Genomic DNA, 20,374 nt, shown 5'->3' with positions numbered 1-20,374 from the left:
CATCTCCCGGGGCTCACCCTCTGGCTCCCGGGGAGGCTGGCGGCAGTCCGGCGGGGGGCGGTCCGGCCGGCGGCGCTCCTGCCAGGATGGGCAAATGCTGCTCCAGGTGTTTTTCCCGCGCTCGGTGCGAGGACGAGACGGTACTTTTCGCCTCTTTTTCTCCTTTAGGGGAAGGGCAGGAAGGCAGCCGCTGCCGCGTTGAGCCTGTGCTGCTGCTGCTTCTGGCCGGCGTCGGCGGTGTGCGCGTCCCGGGGCGGCGGAGGGGGGAGCGGTGCTCGTCGCCTTTGCGGTGCGCTGAGCTCCCGTTCGCTGGGGACCGGGCTGGCTGCCGCTCTCCCGTGCACTGCAGTGCCTTACATAATTTTATCCTGCAGTCTAAGTGTTAGGGTTGGATTTTCGTGAGACAAAAAGGCACCGCTGGCACCCTCTGGACTAACAGCCGGCTTGATTTCTTGCTATGCTTTTCATACATTTTTAATAACCCTGTGGAGTACAAGTTGTAAAGGAAACTTGCACGGAGTTTTAAAGTTTGAAGAGAGATTATTCAACCTCTAGCTGTCCTAAGGTTTTCCCTCTCTAATGATCCTCCTTTCTGACGGAGGATTGATCCTCCAGTCCAGGAGAAGTGAAACAAGGCAAAACTACGTGTTTTCTTGTGTCGGGGTGAGTCTAAACCAAGCAAATTCCCAGGCACCAAAACGGGTCGTGGAACAAACGTCAGTGCAGAGGTAAGTACATAGCTACAGGTAGCGGCAGAATAGCGTGTGGGAAAGAAGTTGTGGGACATTTCTAACACATAGCTGTTCATGCTGTTCTTCTGGAAATTTGCCTGGATTTTAAGTATGTACAGAAGAGGGAGAGAATGAACATATGCATTTAATTTGCTTAATAGAAAATATCTTGGCAGAAACACATGCTTGTGCAGTATATTTTGTTAGAGTTTGGCTTTTTAAAATATTCATATAGTCAGTCTAATGAACAGCTGATAGTGTTTCCCATTTACCTAATAATAGTTTCAAATATAGCTTGAGATATGCTGCTAACCAGGTTAAGAAAAATGTATGGCTTAATATAAAACCTGTTTAAGTACAGTCACTGGGGAATATCTAGGTGCCTGTAAACTTCAACCTAAAGAGTATTATGAGGGAAGATTACCTGATAACCAGCATGATTGAAACAGCGGTGTTAAAACACCTCTTTTTGAAGGAAGGCTGTAGATCATTTTGAACATCAGGTGCAGTGGGATTCAGTTATTGCTTCTACAAGTATCGTCTGAAATATTTATTGGTACAAGGGACTTCCCAATGTATATGTTTCTCTTTCCAATGATAATATAAAGCCTTGCCCCAGGGAACTCTGAATAAAGCACAACAGTGACTAAGCACCATTTGCAGGTCAGTCTTTTTTTTTTTTTTTTAATATTTTGAAAGCATTGGATACGGAAAAGCTACTCTGAAGGAGCAGTTTTAATAACAAGTGCCACAGAGCATCTCTGTGCAGTGCATATTTTCAGGAGGCATCATAAAGAACTGCAAAGTGTTCGTGGAGATACTGTACATATATTTGGACCTCAGAATATAAGCAAGCATGTAAGTTGGCAGGGAGGAGAGACGTGTCGATTTGGGGAGGTTACCTCCAGGCTCCCGTGTTTACTTCCTAGCTGCAGTTGACTCCCTGTGTGGGTCTGGGCAATCTTCTGATGTTCCTTGCCTGATCTGACCCATTTGTGCAGTGGATCTATTATTGCTTACCTATTGTTAAAAAGTACCTGGGGGCTTAATTAATTAGCATTTCTGATGAATTAATATCTCTCAGGTAGTTTGCAGTTCTCAGAGGAGAGATACTCTAAGGCAAACCTCAACTCTGCCTCCCCATCCCACAATTATTCCTGGTCCAGAGTAAAATCTGTCTCCCTGACGATGTCTCCTCGAGGATGTCTAGCTGCCGGCTGAGCTCTGCGCAGCTAAAGCAGAGCCTTTCCTCTCCCCCCCAGCCTGCATCACTACTTCCCTTCTTAATCTGTTTGGACAACACCAGCATCTTGCCCATCCTCAGGCCTGTATCATGACATCTTTTACCAAGTAATTTTTCCAGCTCCTCACACGCAGTTTTATCTAAATCTTGCAGATTTTTTTTCTGAACTACGCTGCTAAGTTTCGGCCACTGTTATTTAATTGGACGAATTCCTCCTTCCTTCCTGCCTCTCTGCCTACCTGCCTGCCTACCTGCCAGTTTTTCTGGAGCTGCTTGGATGTTGCACCAATAAAAGTCATACCTCAATCTCTCCTCAGGGAGTTTTGGACTGAATGCAAAATACATAGGTGCCATGTTCAGTGTCTGTTTTACTTGCTGAAATGCAGTCCGACATTGAGACTTTCACGGGCGAAATATTGGGAGGTCTGTATGTTATAAAGCTGATGATGATAGGAAAAAGAGTTGCTACTGTGTCTTCTATTCAACAGAGCAGTAGTTTAAGCACAGAGCAAACATACCATTCTACCTGTTCTATTCTGTTTTTCTTTCTGTCTGAGCAGATGGGACATATTTCAGACACAAGACTTAGCCATTGTGTTGTAGAGTACAGGTATGAGGAAGAAGGTTTCCTTCATCTCCATCATGACTGTAATTTCATTTTATGAAGAGTACTTAAGTATCAGATTCATTTCTTGGGCTGCAGCCAATGGAAGACCTTTCTCATCAGTTTTCCAGGCAATAATGAAATCCATCATTCATTAAAAGTACCTGAAAAATAAATGCAATGTTTTAATTTGTACAAAACCCACTGTTTTGGTTCTACATTTTGGCCAGAAAAAATTAATCCCAAATCACATCAAACCAATTTTTTTTCTCCCTTGCCACACTGCCACACTGAAATGCTGGGTATTCGCACAATCTCTTTACAGTGTCTGTGACCTTCTCACCCACTGGAAACGGCCGTGTCACTAGTATGGTCACTGAGCCTTTTTAAACCTAAGTTGGATTTGGCCCTTAGTCACTCACCCTCAATGGCTCGACTCCAGCCCGTGCCTAGTGAAGGGTGCTTACAAAGCTCCTTCGATATGCTGAGCCTGTTAGACACAAAAATCTTGGGAGGGCAGCAAAGGTTCCTGCTTACTCTGTCTTCTCTTTCAAATACTTTGTTGAGATAAATATTAATGAAGATTGATTAATTCAATGAGATATCCCATTAATTTGGTTTCTTACACATTTGTTTTGGCAGATTTTTCCTCGCGTACTTGTGAATTTTCTAATTGCTTTGATGTTTTGACATCAGACCTATATGAATCTCAGCATTGGACCTGATAGCTTTACATTCTCATGTCAGATCCAGTTTTGCTCTGCTCTAACGTTTGGTTCCCCGGCTGCGCTGACGCTGAAGTGCTGGTTATCTGCAGAGCCACACTGATGATAACAAGGAGAGGCTTTTTCGGTTTGTGTTAATGTCGTGTTTATACTGGTCGCAGGAGCACGTGCAGTCCAAACCTATCATGTTACACTGACAAAGCAGGTTACAGGAACAGAAAATGTCAGGGATTTGTAAGTTTGCTGCCCATCCAGGAGACCACGAGGCTGATTGATAGGATGATTTGCCAAAACTGCACCTTGCCTCTCTTGCAGAAGAGGAAGATAAGGACTCATGTGCTATTGCTCTCTCAAAGAACCCTCTGAGAAAGAGGGACTGCTTGAGACCTTGGCACTGAGGGCCCTTGCACATCTGACCTCCCAGGAAACGTAAACATGAGGTCCCGAAGAGCAGTCAGAAAGCTCTAACCAAGATAAAATACAATGCAAGAAGTATTGGCAGGGCGGGCACATGACAGTGAAGCACCTGAGCTGTGCCAACACCAGCTGCTCGAGATAGCCCCAGAGGCTGCTCTGGAAACCACGGTCCCAGCGTGATGGGAGGCAGCCAGGAGGTCCGCCGTCCTGGTGCAGTGGTGTCCGTGCTGGAGCTTGAGTCATGGGACAGCGTTTTTAAGCTGGCTGGAGAGGGTCACCAAGTGTCCTGAAGATGTAGGACAAACCTTATCAAAGGTAAAATATAAAGTAAAAAAAGCAACCTGTAATATTTCTTATGGGGGAATCAAAATTTTAACTTTTTTTTTCCCTAGCATGTCATTTTTTTACTTGCTTTTCATTTTCTTCATGTTAAGTAGAATGGTAACAATCCCACTGAGTTCTGCTTATCTGTAGGTGCTGGCAATGATTTTTACAGAGCTCCCTTGCTTTAAATGGGTTTTGTTTCAAACAGTGGGAGCTGGTAATTTGAATGTGTTCTTCCCATCTGCAAGTCCCATATCCAGTACATCCCTGTGCACACGCCTTCAAGGGCACCAGTCCTGGCAATCTGTCAAGAACACTTCTGAAAATGACTCTAGTGAGTTAAACAGACGGTAAGGGCAGATGCAGTGATGTTCTCCAAAAGGGGAAACCTTATCTCTGTAAGACTGCTGGTTTGGGAATCTGTGTGAAGTGCTATGTTTTTTTAACATACCAGACTATATTTATCCAGACCTTTTTATTTCTTCATAGCTTTTTTACTAATTAAGAAAACCCCAGCAACAACAACAACAGCAACAAAACCGAACAACAAAACTCCACTCCATTTTATTCTGAGCCTAATGCAGTCGGTCAGGACTGGGGACTCTGCAGTCCTGGCACACAACCCCCAGTGCATTACTCAGCAGCGCATGGAGCTGGCTGTTTGGAGGAGCCCAGCCTTGTGTGCCAGGCTTCTTCCCATAACCGAATGAGAAAGATGCCCGCATAGCCTGGCTCTCCGCAGGCACCAGAGGCTCTCGAATCAGCTCAACCAATTGCTCGGACAGTTTGTCTCTTGGAACTGGTAGAAATCATCCCAAAAGGGCAGTGTGTAAAGCATTAAATTTAAATTCGAGTTTCCAATTTCCTGGTATTACCAAAAATAAAGCTGTTGTGTTATTTCTCTTAACAGAGTAAAAATTAGATGCAGGAAAAATAAACAAACAGAAACATTAAGCTCTGAAATCTTTTTTTTATTCCACTTTCATTTTGGTAAGACAGAACTAATTTGCTATCCTATCTGCCAAACTAATCCTTTCTGTGCCCTGGGTTTTTATTAGCCTTGCTTGCTTATTACTGAAAGATTTACTTTCTAGGATCCCTTTGAATTCCATTTGCTACTACACTGCCTTTTCTCTTGAATGTGATTTTTCTGTAGTGTCCTTTAAAGATTCTTGGCCTTTTCTGACCTAGGACATATTTATAGTAGCCTGATCTAGTTTTCCTAATCATTGGTGATCTTCCCAGCAGGATACGTTGCTTTGTCTTCTTCCTAATGTGATTCAGGATACATTCCAATCTAAAGTGCCCTTATGCTTGAACCATTATGCTGGGATTTATTGTACTAAACCAAACTCCAGTAGATTTTCCTGAGGCTTTTCTTTGTCAGTTTGCACAGCACTCGTGAGATATCTGCTGCCAAAATCCTTGCATTTTAGTAATAACACCTTAGCATTGTTAATGGAAATATGTTTTAATTTTCCTTTGGCCAGATCATCTGTTTTATCTCCTTAAGTATTCAGTTTTCTTTTGAGAAAGGTCAACCAAAGGAGCTCTTGTCCTTTACAGACAAAAAAATACCAGAAATAAATGTGGAAATAGGCATGAACATCAGGCCATTAGTGGTGTCTGTGTGGGTATGCCCACCATGCAGAGAACGGTGTAAGTACAGTAATCTGCTCTGCAAATTTGACTGTGTGAGCATATTGCTGTGTTTAGAGGTGGTTAAATGCAGGCATAAATAGATGAAAGTGCTTTAACAGAATTAATAAAACCATCTTGTATGTGCAGGCCAGCCATAAATGGTACACAGATTGAACACAAAATGATAGAAAAATACAAATGTCTTTTTAGCCACATAGGAGTAAATAGAGTATTCTGTGCTGTCCTGTGCACCTGGGTGTGTGTACATGTATTCGTAGAGATACAAGGTATTTGTAGCCAGTGAGTCGTGACTCCTAAGCTTGATTTAAAAACTGAATGAGTTCATCATAATTCCTCCCCCCCAAAAAAGAAAAAAAAAAAAGATCTGAGGAATCAATCTAATCTGCTTTACTAAATGAACATGTGAAAGTGCTTATCTGGGATAAACCTGGGGACTATACATATTTCTTTCTTTTTTTCCTTAAACAGAATGAAAATGCCCTTGTGAAAATAAAGGAGTTAGGAGTCGAGCTCGCAAAGATCAGGGATGAAGTTGGTAAGTAGTACAAGCAAAGTGATAACAAAAGTGATTTTCTCACTTTACACAAAAGCAGTTATTCCCTGTGACCTGATCCTGGGGAACCTGCGTACATAAAGTGTCTTCTGAAGCCCAGTGGCAAGGGTTTGCAGAGAAACGTGATTTTACCTCTCTGTTGTGGAGATGGGTCCACCACCACACACACTGGAGCTAGTTGTGCGTCATCTTTACTAGACAAATGGTTCTTCATAAATCCATAGCTTCCATTCTCAAACTATGTACCATCACTGCCAAGGGGAAAGCACAGCATGATGAGAAGTGGGAACTTGGGACCATTGCGGAGCATGGTGACGAGGAATGCATCGCTTAATTATGTACATTTGCATGTTTTGCAGTTCAGCTACAAACTGAAGGACACCAAGCTCAGAACTTGGGTATTGATATCTCTAAGGTCTCTTCCTGGTTGAAAGACGGCAAAAGCAATGTGTCCCATTCAGTCTGTGTATTCCCTGTGTATCTGTATGCACCATTTTTCCTGTTTGGTTTTTGGTCTGGACAGGAGAGACAGGGAGGGTGTAAAGACATTGCAACTCATGAGAGAGAAAATGGGCTTTTGTGCTGGCTTCAGCCAACAGGCTGAGTTCTTTTGGGCTTAAATCTCTCCAGAACAGGTGTGATGTTGGGTTCATCTACCCCAGGGCAAACGGAGAGGAGGAAGGGCACCTGGAGGGAGGACCATTGGGTCAGGGGACACCCTGAGTACCCAAAGGTGGTGGAACCACTGATGACTGGAGCTGTGAACAGGGAGGACCTCTCAGCTTTCCCTGCATGTGGGACCCCAGGTGCTGGGTCACACGTTAAGCACAGATTGTGCCATCTAGCGGGTGGGTGACTTGGTTTGCAAAGGAGGGCTCAGGCCAAACCCCTGTGAGGTGGGCAGAACCGCAGATCCTCCCTGTGCTTCATCTTCACCTTTCCTCTGAGAACCCACTGCAGAAAAGCTGAGCCCAGCCCTTTTCTGATGCCCAGCAACTTGTTCTCCCTGCTGTGCCCCTCTGAAATGTTTTGACTGATCATCATTTCATAGAGAGCTTTATTGTCCCCATGGCCAAAGGATACTGCAGCAACAGCAAAACAGCATTTCCAGTTATTCCCTGATGCCTGCCTTCATCCATCCTCTGCATCTCCACAGCTCTCACGGAGGAGTTGTTGCCACGAGTACATTCTTTAGGCAGGGCACATCTGAAGCTCTCCATTGAATACCCACTTCTCATTTGAAAGCCCTGCCTTTTTCTAGTGGGTTGGATTTGCTCATTTTCATGAGTGCTTTTGCAAGTGGTGGTGACATGGGAAGGAGAGAGAGGTACAGTGCTGGAGATAAAGAGCCCTGCTTCTATTTACACCATGTTTGTACAGCTGAAGTGAATACAATTTGGGGATCATGTTCAGTAACAGGAGATCACTGCACTGCCTGCGCTTTCCATTGCCCTTGTGCATGCAGCAATAGATACCTCCTCTGCGCAAAACTGAGTCCTGATGGAGTACATGGAGGCAGTTTTGGTGAGAGCCCCAAATACTCCAGAAGAGCAGTCTCAGGTCTCAGCTGAGCTCTACTGCTTCAGAAGGGAGATTAGCCATAGACACGTATGTGCTTTCTTTCTCAGAGAGGGGAAGGATGGTGTGAGAGAGTCCTTTTCTCAGTGGTCCTGTGGGCATGTGTACTGGAGAGGAGCCATCACAGGCCACCTCTTCCTGAGCAAGCCACTACTCTGGGAGACACCAAGATGCTAAGCAGAGGCTGTTTAGGAGCAACAGGGGTGGCTAGTGATCTGTCCTGCTTGTTGGAGGTAATCCTCTCCGTACAGCCCTGAGATGCAACATGCCCAGGTAGAAGGACTCCCAGTAGGGATGGACAGTCATTTATTTGACAACAGCAATCATAGGTGATTCTATAAAGAAATTCAGGGAAAATCTACAGAGCATGTTATTTTGACTACAGCCACGCTGTAGTTCTGACTTGTCTCAGTCACTTTGATAAGTAGTCTCTCATTAATTTAAAAATAACCATTCCAGTTAAACAGCATGGGTGTTGGTCAGAAATTCCTGATTTCTCATGTGTAAATTCACCATGTCAGACTCACTGATGCGAATGCCTGGATGAATCAGTAAAACAAGGCTGGACTAGCCAGGGTTGATGCAGGCAGTGTCCACAACATTTAGTTGTTTAGGCAATAGCTCTAATTCAGAATTATGATTTAGGTGCTGAGTGTGCTTGGGTTTGAAAGCACACAGTCTTTGTTAAATTCAACAGAAACTGCAGGATTCTGCTATACAAAGCAATGAAACTGCGAGATATAATCCACTGTTCAGAAAAGTCAGAATATATTTTAAGGAAATCTCTTTTGGTAAATAAAACCACTGCTGAAGCAGTAGCAGTGATGGAACATGTGTAAAACTGCCTAGGGAGACCTGCACCCTTCTGGAGCCAGGCAAAATATTTAGGTTCTGACAACACCCTCCACCTTTACCCCCAACAGTGCTGTGAAGTATCGCACCTCATCTGAAACCAGCATGCAGTGAAATAGGAAAGTGCTTCTTCCTTCCCAGCCCTGAGGAGGAATGTGGCCTCTATAAACGCTGAGGGACTTGTTATTTTATGCAGTAAGATTTGCTCGTGTATTGTGCTAGAAATACCAAGGCTAGAAAAACATGACAAGCAATTGTTCTGTACTCAAGACACCCATCTTTATAAATTATAAATATAAGCACTTTTCAGCTGCAACACTGAGACTCCTGGAATAAAGAGGTTTTGAACACCAGCTGTTTCCCTTCAAACTAATGGAAATTAAATGTCAGAATTACCTGCTCCTTTGCTCTCAGACAAAAGACATGTGAAGTGAGCTGAGAGGAGGTATGGAGATGCATAAAAACCTAGATGAATGGAAGACGATCAGATGTCAAGTTTAAAGTTTGGATTATCTGTGTTCACGAGAGTTCAAAAGCCAAAGCCTGCGTGCCACCTCCTCCTGGATATGCCTCCCAGTCAGAGGACCCTTAACCTGAGTGAGGTGGCTGTGGTTTGTCTGTGAATCTGTGGCCAAGGGTCATGAGGAAGAGCAGAGTCTGCATGGTTTGCCGTCACTTTTGGGCAAGAGCCCATTTCTCATGTCAGAAGCAGACAGTCCCTGTGTGAGGCTACATGACAGCAGCCTCCCGCTTCCCATGGGAGTTACCCTCCTGAATGCAAAGTGCCAGGGCTGGGGAGGCTGGGCTGCAGCTCAGGCTGGATGTGTGCAGGAAGATCAGTCCGTTAGTGAAATCTCCCTTTCCCTCACCTTCCCAGCCCGGCCTGAAATGGGTTTTGCTCATCTGTTGCGCACTGTAAAAGCCACTCGGTGCTCGGGGAGTAGGGAAGCAATGGCAGCCGCTCTTGTTTAACCCAGCATGCTGTCATCCCTGGAAGTGCCGTGTTATGTCAGAGTCATTTCCAGCCTGTAAGCAGCAATTGAAATGCCTACAGAGAAGCAAAAAGAAACCCGGGGTGTAACTCTTCTCAATAGCAGCTGATAGCAGTTGTGCTCTGTTTGTCTTGTGCCATTTGTTCCATGCCAGTATTGCATTTATATAGCTTTTCTAGTGATTTTTTTTTTTTTCTGCAAAAGGATCTCACTTTTACAGTACCCATATCCCAATGTCTGAAAGCAAAATTCACTGTTTTCCAGCAACATCAGTGGGTCTTCTGTTCAGGCATCTGTTGTCGGGGCCCTGCTGGAGGCGATTCAGCCTGGTTCACCAGAACCACCTGCTGAAGCTGCAGCTGGCTAAACGCTGGCTCCAGCAAGGCAGGCTCTCCCACGCTGGTTCCTGCTCCCCAGCTGGGTAAGGGAGCCACAGACCTTCTGTTGGGCTGCACGGATGATGCCTTCTGCTACTCCTGTCCCAGTAGAGCCCAAAGGTCCATCTCCTGCCTAAGAAGAGACTCAGTCTTTCCTCATCAGTCCTTGGCCTCATTTGTCTCAGTCTGGGAGACAGTGGTAAGGATTACTCCTTCCCGTTAGAAGTGTCTGATATTCAGTATAGGGCAAATTTCCTGGGCAATGGCCTCATTTTCTGCCTCCAGTAGCATTTTTGGATGTGTGGGGAACATGCCACGCAGACACTTTCCCTGCTTTTCTCTTCCCTCCATTTTGCACCTGCATCAGGGTTTCATTTTCAAGAAGCAAATAGTTTTGTATTTCAGGTTACAGAAAGTGTTTCAGATGGACTTTCTTTTGGTTACAGCATGTCATTTCTGTCTAATATCTTTATCAATGATCTGAATGAGGGGATCAAGTGCACCCTCAGGAAGTTTGCAGACAACACCAAGTTGGGCGAGAGTGTTGATCTGCTGGAGGGTAGGAAGGCTCTGCAGAGGGATCTGGACAGGCTGGATTGTTGGGCTGAGGCCAGTTGTAGGAGGTTCAACAAGGCTAAGTGTTGAGTCCTGCACTTGCATCACAACAACCCCATGCAATGCTGCAGGCGTGGGAAAGAGTGGCTGGAGAGCTGCCTGGCGGAAAAGGACCTGGGGGTGCTGGTCGACAGCCGGCTGAATATGAGCCAGCAGTGTGCCCAGGTGGCCAAGAAGGCCAATGGCATCCTGGCTTGTATCAGAAATAGTGTGGCCAGCAGGACCAGGGAGGTTCAGTTTTGGGCTCCTCACTAGAAGAAGGACATCGAGGTGCTGGAGCGTGTCCAGAGAAGGGCAATGAAGGTGGTGAAGGGTCTGGAGCACAAGTCTTATGAGGAGCAGCTGAGGGAGCTGGGGTTGTTTAGCCTGGAGAAGAGGAGGCTGAGGGGAGACCTTATCGCCCTCTACAACTACCTGAAAGGAGGCTGTAGCAAGGTGGGGGTCGGTCTCTTCTCCCAAGTAACAAGTGAAAGCACAAGAGGAAATGGCCTCAAGTTGTGCCAGGGGAGGTTTAGATTGGATATTAGGAAAAATTTCTTCCCTGAAAGGGTTGTCCATCATTGGATCAGGCTGCCCAGGGGAGTGGTTTAATGCCCATCCCTGGGGGTATTTAAAAGACGTGTAGATGTGGTGCTTAGGGACATGGTTTAGTGGTGGACTTGGCAGTGCTAGGTTAACGGTTGGACTCGATGATCTTAAAGGTCTTTTCCAACCCAAATGATTCTGTGATTCTATGATTCTATGATTTCATTGCCCAGCCCTTCCTGTGTGCTGGGTAATCTCATTAGAGAGGCTGGAGAGAGACGGGGTTCATTACAGCTCCAATTTAAAGCTTGAGTAAGTTTGGATTCTACTGAACACAGAGCTGCAAGCATTATCCCTTGTTCTCCAGCTCTGGGATCGCTTTGCGTGCCAAAGAAAAGCAAAAAGCAAGAGAGAGGGTTTAGAGCTATAATCCAAACTGCCAGGAGACAAGACATTTCAGCTAATCACCATATAAATTGCAGTGTTCCATTTTGGGTATGAGGCAGGTGAGAAATCTTTCTATGTGCTGCTGCTGCGATGCTAAGCTCACTGGTTCAGGCTCACTTTCTCTCTTTCTGTAAGGAGCAGAGAGCTTGAAAGGGACACAAGAGTCCCTCTTAGTGCTCCAGAAAACATCAGGGTCAGAACAGGACCCCAGTAGTGATATGTCTGAACATACTGAGCAAGTCTGGATATTGTTGTCCAGTAAGTGTGGAAGCAGAGCTCTAAACAGGGTGAAAAATAGCTCTGTGGGGAAGGAGATGGTTAGCTTGGGTGCACAAACCACCTCGCATGGATGTACCTAACCTGGACTGTGGTCATAGCCATAGGTAACTGATAAATTGTTGCTAACCTGAAAAAAAATGAGCACAGTCTGATATCATAGTAGAAAGAGACAGGAAAACACAGGGGTTTTTGCCACAGACATTGAGCAAATGGAAGATGGCAGTCATAGGATAAATATGTTTTTGAAACATTCAGAAGTTGTCTACTCAGGGAGACAGCTGCTTCCAGTTCACTAATTTACAACGCCATACAGGTCTGTGCATGGCACGTGCATTTTGAAGGGCAAAGGAAGAATGAGTGGCTAATACAGACAGTATATTCAAAAGGTGATCATTTTTCTAAACCAGCTATGGGTCTAAATCAGAAAGGAGGTCTGGCAGTGCCATTAAAAACACCTCTCATCTTCTCTAGTGTTGTTCTGAATGTTATGGTCGTGATGATTTTAATCAGTTCTTACCTGTTAGATCTTTGCAAGTGAGCAAACTTGCTCTCTAAATGTAGTTTGGCTGACCTTGTCCAACTTGCATCAGGTCTTCAATATCTGGATTGATTGCAACCGTTTTTCAGCAAAGCAAAAGGCTGAGGACACAGCATTCATGACACTGCTGTCCTGGGACCCAGGGAGCAATATAGGTGAGGAAACAAATGGGGAAACAGACTGAATATCCTTGACTTGATGGAACTGTTGGAGTTGCACATCCTGAAACTAGTTGTAGACATGGTTGTGAATTCAGAGACATGGTCACTGGGTTAGTTCACAAGAGTAAAAATGTCACATTTTCTGATTGCCTTCAGTACTGGCCTTTCATTTGCGCTCTCTGATTCCATGAAACACATAAGATAGTGGTTTGAATATAAAAATATTTTAAGCAAGTGTGCATTAATGGGTTTAAGAGCTCCTTGATGGAGCTGGTGTGAAAGACAGGTTTATGGGGTGAGCAGCTTCTAACAGCTGGAAAATGGGACATATGAGATGTGTCTCCTTCTCCTGGTCAAGTGGTCAATCACAGCCCCTGCATGACGTGCACAGGATGCGCCTCGAGGGCCCAGGCATCTTCTGCCACCCTGGCACATCACTGGAAGTGAGGACTTAGCCAAGGCTGGCTTGAGAGAAGGAGATAAGGAAAATCTTGTATTCGAGTTGAAAGGCTTTCCGTCAAGTGATTGTCTCACATGCTGTTTCATATATCCAAGGCAAAGTAAAAGCTCCAAACCCTCAGTCTGTGAATCCAAGACTCTGCTGGCTAGGAGGGGTCATCCAGTCACCCTGCAGGTCCATGGAGTTCCCTGCTTTTTATATTATTATTATTATTATTATTATTATTATTATTATTATTATTATTATTATTATTATTATTATTATTATTATTATACTTAATCAGATCCCAATTTTGCACGGGCTTTTGCATACTCTGCCAGTACCTCTATTTAAACAAATGCATGTGTGTATATGTGTGTGAGAGAGCGGGACAGAAAGGGAAGCAACAGTGAGAGCTTGTTGGTGGCTGAGATTCATGGGAGCCCCAGAGTCGGCGAGAACCACTGTGCTCAGTGCTGTGCAAACAGATCTGATGCCACTGTTTGCTCCCGAGGAATTCAGAGCCTGACTGTATGGTCTTGTCTCTGCAGCCCTCAACACAGCGAGATGGAAGAAACTACAGAGCGAGAAGGAGGAGCTGGAGAGGCGCTTTGAGGAGGAGGTGAAGCGGCTTCGCAGGCAGCAGCAGGAGGAGCTGCAGGCACTGGAGCAGCGGCTGCAGGAGGAGTACAACACCAAGAGGGAGAGCCTGCAGGAGCAGCACAGGCTGCAGCTGGAGCAAGTCAAATTGCAGCATCAGGATCAGGTGAGTCTCTGCCTGTTCCCTTTGAAGAGTAGAAGACCATGCCAGTACTGAGTGGGTTCAGGTAATGAAATATATTGAACACTCCAACATGAAGACACTGGTAACGACCCGATGACTGGAAAAGTATATTCCTGACTATCTTTACTGCTTTTCCTCCCTATTATTCCTATTGGTATTTCTACATAGTAGTATATTACATTGCCATGTCTTGTCTTCACATGCTTCCAGATGTTTTACAACACAAATATTAAGACTAGTTCTGCTCCCCACACATACTTGCTCCCCAGCCCACCTATTGTAGTCAATTTCTATGAAACCGAGGGTTGAACAAAAAGTCTCCTCAACACAGGTAAGACCAGCAAAGCCCTACTCATCGTTATTTGCAATGCTAGTTAAAGGGCAGTACAGTGAAGCGTTAGGGCCCATGCAACATGTAGCCTGAACATCAAGCAGGTAGATACACTCTGTGTTCCCTGATTTCTGCTCCACTGTTTAGGCTAATCTCTTAGATTGTACAGCCCAAGTGTTTCTCCTTGCTTTGCTTTCTGTATGTAGGTAGGAATACTCTCACATGCAGCTACTTTAGCCTTATTTTTAACAGCCGGAGTGAACAAACACTGTAACTCACCTATGGGCACCTCTCACATAGTGGCAGAACATCCTGCTCTGGATTATGTCAATAATGCTTTTACCTCGCCTTTTCTTATTTTGCACTCACTGAGCAGCAGATACAGTTCTGATTTTTCCAGCTGCAACTCTTACCCATTGCCCAGCACCACAATTTGTGAGGGCTTTTCTCACATGAGTATCTGCCGCACTCAGGTGCGCTCTGCAATCTGTGCTGTCAGGCTTTGACATGCCACAGCCCCCGCTGCCATGGGTATGCCACCCAGGCGTCTGATGCAGCACAGGGGCCAGTTGTCTGCGAAACGTGAGCTCAACCAACAGACCCCCTGTTTGCCAGTGTCATTCTCTCCAACCTGGGGAGTCTGCCAATGCTCAGGGCAGCTGGAGGTGGTGGAGAGTGAATTTTTCACTCTCTGAGGCAATGTAAATTGGCAGCAACAGTGCAGTGCAGATGTGGTCTGTGAGATGGATATATGTGACCTAAGGTCGAGGAGAAGGCTTTATGTCTGCATGCTCTGTATCTCGGGGTATCTCCAGTGTGCATTTCGGGGCTGCTGCCTGAAGCAGCAGCCCGTGGCTGAGGCTCCAGAGCTGCTGCTCCCCCCTGCTCGTGCCCGGGGAGCGAGCTGACAGCAGGCGCTGCAGCGGGGTGCAGAGCTCAGACATGTCCCATGCAGTTGCCAAGGATGATGACAGCACTTGCTGTGTGCTCAGAAGCAAAACAGCCCCATCAGCAGAGCCTGTGCCCAACCTAATTTAGACCATTTAAGAGGTAAAGGCTGGTGCAGCACTGCGCGGCCATAGCTGAAGCACCTCCAGGAGCCAGGGAAAGGGGCTAGCCTGCACCGAGCTCACAGGAGAGGAGAGCACCAACACAGCACAGCAGAGAGGACAGCCCTCTGTCTTTAAGGTCAACTATTTGTAAAAAGGGAAATGACACCATTTACTGCCTGTACTTGATGTACTGTAAAACACTCCTGGGATGGGAGTGCAAATACAAACCAAGATGGTGACAGTTTTATGTCACTCATGTCACAGCTGCCTGGTGTTAGATTTATTGTGTAGCAGCAATGGTACGCAGGGGCTGGGTGCAGCACGGTCCTCACTGGCACGTGGGTCAGACAGCCGTGTGGGACAGACACACGGCATCCCAGCCGGTGCCCCAGAGCGTCTGCTGCCCTGGGTACCGTCGTGCAATTTCATTTGATTCTTTGGCGGGGGGGCGGGAGTTGAAGAACTCTCACTGGATTTTGCCTATTTTAATTGCTGTGCCTGCTAGTTGTTACTGATTTGCAGGCTTGTCACGTGCAACACAAAGGCTTTATGCAACTGGGCTGTTTCGTCCCGGACAAACTACCTTTTTCTGTTAGTGCATTGATTTTCAAAGATGCATTAGAAGGTCCTGTCAAATAGGCTTTTGTGATCTAAACCAGATTTTTCAAAATCTTTCTCTGTAAATGCTTAGAAGCTGTGCTGAGCCACGTCTTTTGGTTCTCATTTCAGTTTATGCAAGACGGTTTTCTTGCAATGCCCCTCAAATTTTCTGCTCTGTTTTCTGATATGAAGGAGGAGTGGTGTTCCCAAAAGCCTTGGCTTTTTTTTCCTTTCACTGTGTCAGTATGTCAGTTTGCCTAGTGGAAGATATTAGCTCTAGCTGCAAGCCTTGCCTCTCCTGGATCCCCAGGCATTAACATTTGTGAAGGAATTTGTTCTGCGAGTTAATTTTTTGCTGAGATAGTTTATGGCTTATCTCTGCTATTCTTTGAAGTGTTTCTGCAAGCTTCCAGGACCACAAGAACAGATGGTGTTTTTTTTTCTCTCAAGTTAATCAGTGCAAGAAAGGATGATACAGGCCACCACAGGACTTGACTGGAAGTATACTTATTTTTCTCATGTTCTCACCTATTGTGATTTTATTTATCACCACACAGAAGCAATGGAAACACATCTTTCCCTCTGTGGGGCAAACAGTTCTCTCTCCTCCAGCCGTTTGGTTTGCTCCAAAGCTCTTTGCTCCCTGAATTACTGAAGATAACACAAACATTTCTCTCCACTTCTTTGAAAGTGCTGCTGTGACCCTAGTATCTCAGAATTTAAGACCATCTTTTCAATCCATGGTTCCATTAGCATCTCATGATGAATTTTAGCAGGTTTTCCCTTTCAATTCCTACTCCACCATACACCCATCCTGTGTCAAGTGGTCTTGGATTAGGGAAGGCTGACAGGCCGGGCTGGAAAGCTGCTCACCAGCAATGTTTTTTGGCAAAGGAAAAGGAGAACTTTGTTAGTCTAGGAACCAAGGTGCACGAGGAATAAGGGTTCGTAACAGCTGCTGACCCAAAGGGTTTGTAATCCTCTGGTTCTTCCTTCCCTGCTTGGAGGAAGAGGAGAAGTGTTCAGCTCAGAGCATGCCAAAATGACCAAGCCTGCTTGAGGGACTGGAGTCGTTCAGCTCTGATGCTGCTGAGCTGGCGCTGGTCCCAGCCAGCATTAGAGCAGAGGCACCTAACCCATGAGCTAAAGAGCTCTTACGCTGGACATGAGAAAAGCCTTGTCCTTGAGCTGTCCATCTGCGTAGGGGAATTTGAGCTTGCATTCATGAAGGCAATAAAAACAGCAAAATCCTTTTAACCATGGATCTGCATGTATTTCTGTATCCACACATCTAATCTGGAAGTTAGTCGTCCCACTTTCATGGTTTCCAGTCACAACTTGGTTTTCCACACTGTATTGCTGTAGTCACCCTTTAGTTTAGTATCAGATAGCTGTTGTTTCTTTGGATACACAGTTGTCAGGTTTTGGAGGCTCAGCTGTCTCTGAGGAGGTGAGGCAGCTCTTTCAGCGTAGCAGAGCATGAGAGCCAAACTCCTCACAAACCAGTCGTGTGTGCCAATGCATCTCATATCTCCTTGCAGCTAAGGGTGAAATCGCAAAATAAAGGTTGCGATCCTGGCTTGCCAGTGTTTCTCGCTTGAGCTACTCAGCTCAAGCTGTTTTGTCCACCGACTTATTGAACTTCTGCCACTAGAGCCTCCTCTTGATTTTATTTTATCAAGCCTTAAAAATCCCACCTGAGCTTCTATTTATAGTCAGAAATAACCATGACATGGGTTAAGTTGATCAAGCCTATAGAATAAGTTAGTGGTGAAGTTGGAATTAGCATCCAAGAGACCTGCTTCCCAGTATTAAGTAGACTATCTGCTATGAAAATTGCAGACAGGAGACCACACTGGAAAATTAAAGAGAGTCATTTGGGATGTGGATATGAAACATACAGAAGACAGAAAAATCCCTGCAGACCATTTGGAACATATTTAATTGGCTGTATAGACAAATAACCTGCCAAGGATGGTGGCAGGGACAGGAGACCCCTTCACCTTCTGAAGGTGTTGGAGTTGAGCATAATCATTCCGTGGGGTGCGGCTCAGCTAGGAAGCAATTAGAGTATGAATAAAGACTTAAGCAAGGGCGAGATAAAGAACATGGCAATGCTCATGAGGTTTCAGCGCACAGATATCATATACAAGGACGTCGTGCTCCGGGAAAAGTCAAGTGATAGTCCCTATCCCATTAGTAGCCCACTGAGTCATCTAGCCCCCCTTTCCCTGCTCTTTCATGCAATATATCAGCAGGCTGAGTCCCCATTGTTCTGCAAACAGTTCTTCACCACTGAGTTGTCGCCCACATTATTATGAAAATGAGTTTGGATAATTTTAAATTCTGTGTTAAATGCCTATCTTTCATTCTAAGAGCATGCTTTCTCCAATATGGTTGGAAATTTTGCTTCTGTTGGATAATCTAACACATATGTTTGACAGTTAAATGCAGTGAAATAACATTTATTCCAGTCAAGACCTGCTCAGCTGCAGTAACTTTCTACCATTATTTAACATAACAGTGAGCAAAAAAGCTGTTTAAAGTCAAGTCACTTCGCAATGAACAGCTGTTTCATTGTAAAAGTAACATAGTTTGATCCTCTGCATTGCTAGATATCACAGATAATGTGTTAAATGTAGGGAATATGATCGCTGTGATTACAAAACCCAGAAAAGCAAATTGATGCATTGCATTTGGAAACTGCTCTGGACCACTGACTTAAACTTGATCACCGCTTCTCACTGTATTTTCTTTAATGATGCATATCGAAACACCATCATTAGGGATCTCACTTTGCCTTTAGCCAGCTCTAGTAACAAACAATGTACTGAAGAAGTCCCAAACCCATCGGGTGCACAGGAACAGGCCCACAGCCCTGTTCCAGCTGCATCCCCCACTCCCATGATGGCTGTGTGCAGCGTGTGCGGTGCAGTTTGTTGGGCAATTTGCAGCAGCAGGACTTCTTTCTGGCCTCAATATGAGATCAGGAACAAGTTTTGTGGCCTCACTGTGATCTTGCTTACTTCCATGCCAACCTGAAAGCTCTTGTGTCTGCACTGAAAAAGATGCTGTCATATCTTTCATCAGTTTATTGGATGCGGACTCAAAATACATGATTCAGGAGGATATAGGAATTTGGGTATTGATGACTTTGTAGGATAATCTTTTTCAAGTAAACGTGTGGTAGACTGAAATTAATTTTTCATACCCACTGATAATAATTTCAATGTTTCTCTAGAAATAAATATTTTACAACTATCAATAATTCATAAGCACTTTCCGTGGAAGTTAATTCAAGACCTTACAATAAAGATCATTGCAGCAAAATGCCTTGAAGGCAAAAACCAGGATGGCTCAGAACTGTGCATGTTTATCTGACCATCAGAGGGAGTCGGGTCATTAATATAATTGAGATTAATGGAACGTTGAGATTTCTGAACATTTTATGAATGGCTTCTTCACTTAACGGCTTTTCGGTCTTTTGCTTTCTTATGTACCTCTTTTACCACCATTAAGTTAAAAGAACAAAAATACTATCAGCAGTGACCACAGGCTACCACTCAAGGCATCAGCATCCCTGTTTTGTAATGAATAGAACTGGCTCCGGTGCTGGAAGTGTCACGCTCAGTAGATCCCTTTACTGTTTCCAGCTCACTGGAACTCTCTAGCAGTGGCTTGTCAGTGTGTCACAGCATGTCTAATCGTGTGTCCATTTCTCCATTCATTGTCATTGGAACAGGTGGAAGATATCACAGCTGTACACGAAGCTGCAATGTTACAGTTGGAAAATAACCACATAGTCGCCATTACGGTACTGCAGGATGAGAACGACTGCAAGATTCAGGGTAAGCCAAAGACAACCCAGTGGCTACAGAGCTTTTCCAGAGCAGGAATTAGCACTGTAGAGAGATTGTGTAGCCTGGATTTTCTTCCTCCAGAGCAGATGATACAGAAAATTTGTGTTGGTCTAGTGCTTTCACGTGGGGTGGACCACCAGGTTCATGCTAGGGGTGAGGGACAGCTGTGTGCAGCGTGTACAGCATCTAACTTGGACCTGAGACTATCTGAGGGGTCTTTGGGCCAAAGATAAGGCTTTCTCCATCAGTTGCTGAACATAGAATCCAAATTCCATCTCACTTCACACACAGACTTTTCTCAAGAGCCTGATCCTCAGGTGCTCAGGAGGCCAGAGATCATTGAACATCTCTGAATTTAGGTGCTTAAATGCCTACACTGCTTCTGAAAACAAGACTCGTCATTTTCAGTAGCAAAAGCCTGAGCATGCTGAGCAGACCAAAGCCACATGCTGGTGCAAATCTGCACCTCAGCACTGTTATCTTTATTTTGTGCGATGGTTTTTCCGTGGGATTTGATGCTGCAGACAGAGCTGTTTCCTCCCTACCAGTTCAGTATCTAAATACATGTCTGTGTCCATGCTGTAGCTGACATTTAACAGTTATCTGTACAATATCTCCCTCTTTTTTTTTTTACACATAAGCATGAGGGTCTAATTTTTAAATAGCTCTAGTAGGTTTTCCCACA

At 45.0% G+C, this 20,374-nt stretch overlaps 1 protein-coding gene across 5 annotated transcripts in view; it reads left to right on the top strand.

The window, feature by feature from the left end:
- Positions 1-20,374, top strand: part of MTUS2 (microtubule associated scaffold protein 2) — a 347,620-nt gene that overhangs the window by 309,316 nt on the left and 17,930 nt on the right. For all 5 annotated transcript variants that reach the window (XM_087758305.1, XM_087758306.1, XM_087758307.1 and 2 more), the window contains 3 exons: positions 6,175-6,241; positions 13,614-13,828; positions 19,572-19,677. In XM_087758305.1, the coding sequence (XP_087614431.1) occupies positions 6,175-6,241; positions 13,614-13,828; positions 19,572-19,677 (388 nt within the window). The remainder of the gene's footprint in view (positions 1-6,174; positions 6,242-13,613; positions 13,829-19,571; positions 19,678-20,374) is intronic.

Source organism: Nipponia nippon, unplaced genomic scaffold (genome assembly GCF_047370975.1).
Source record: "Nipponia nippon isolate SJK-2023a ecotype South Korea unplaced genomic scaffold, ASM4737097v1 scaffold_2, whole genome shotgun sequence".
NCBI lineage: Eukaryota > Metazoa > Chordata > Aves > Pelecaniformes > Threskiornithidae > Nipponia > Nipponia nippon.
Note: the sequence above shows the minus strand (reverse complement) of the source record. Positions and strands in the feature narration are given on the sequence as shown.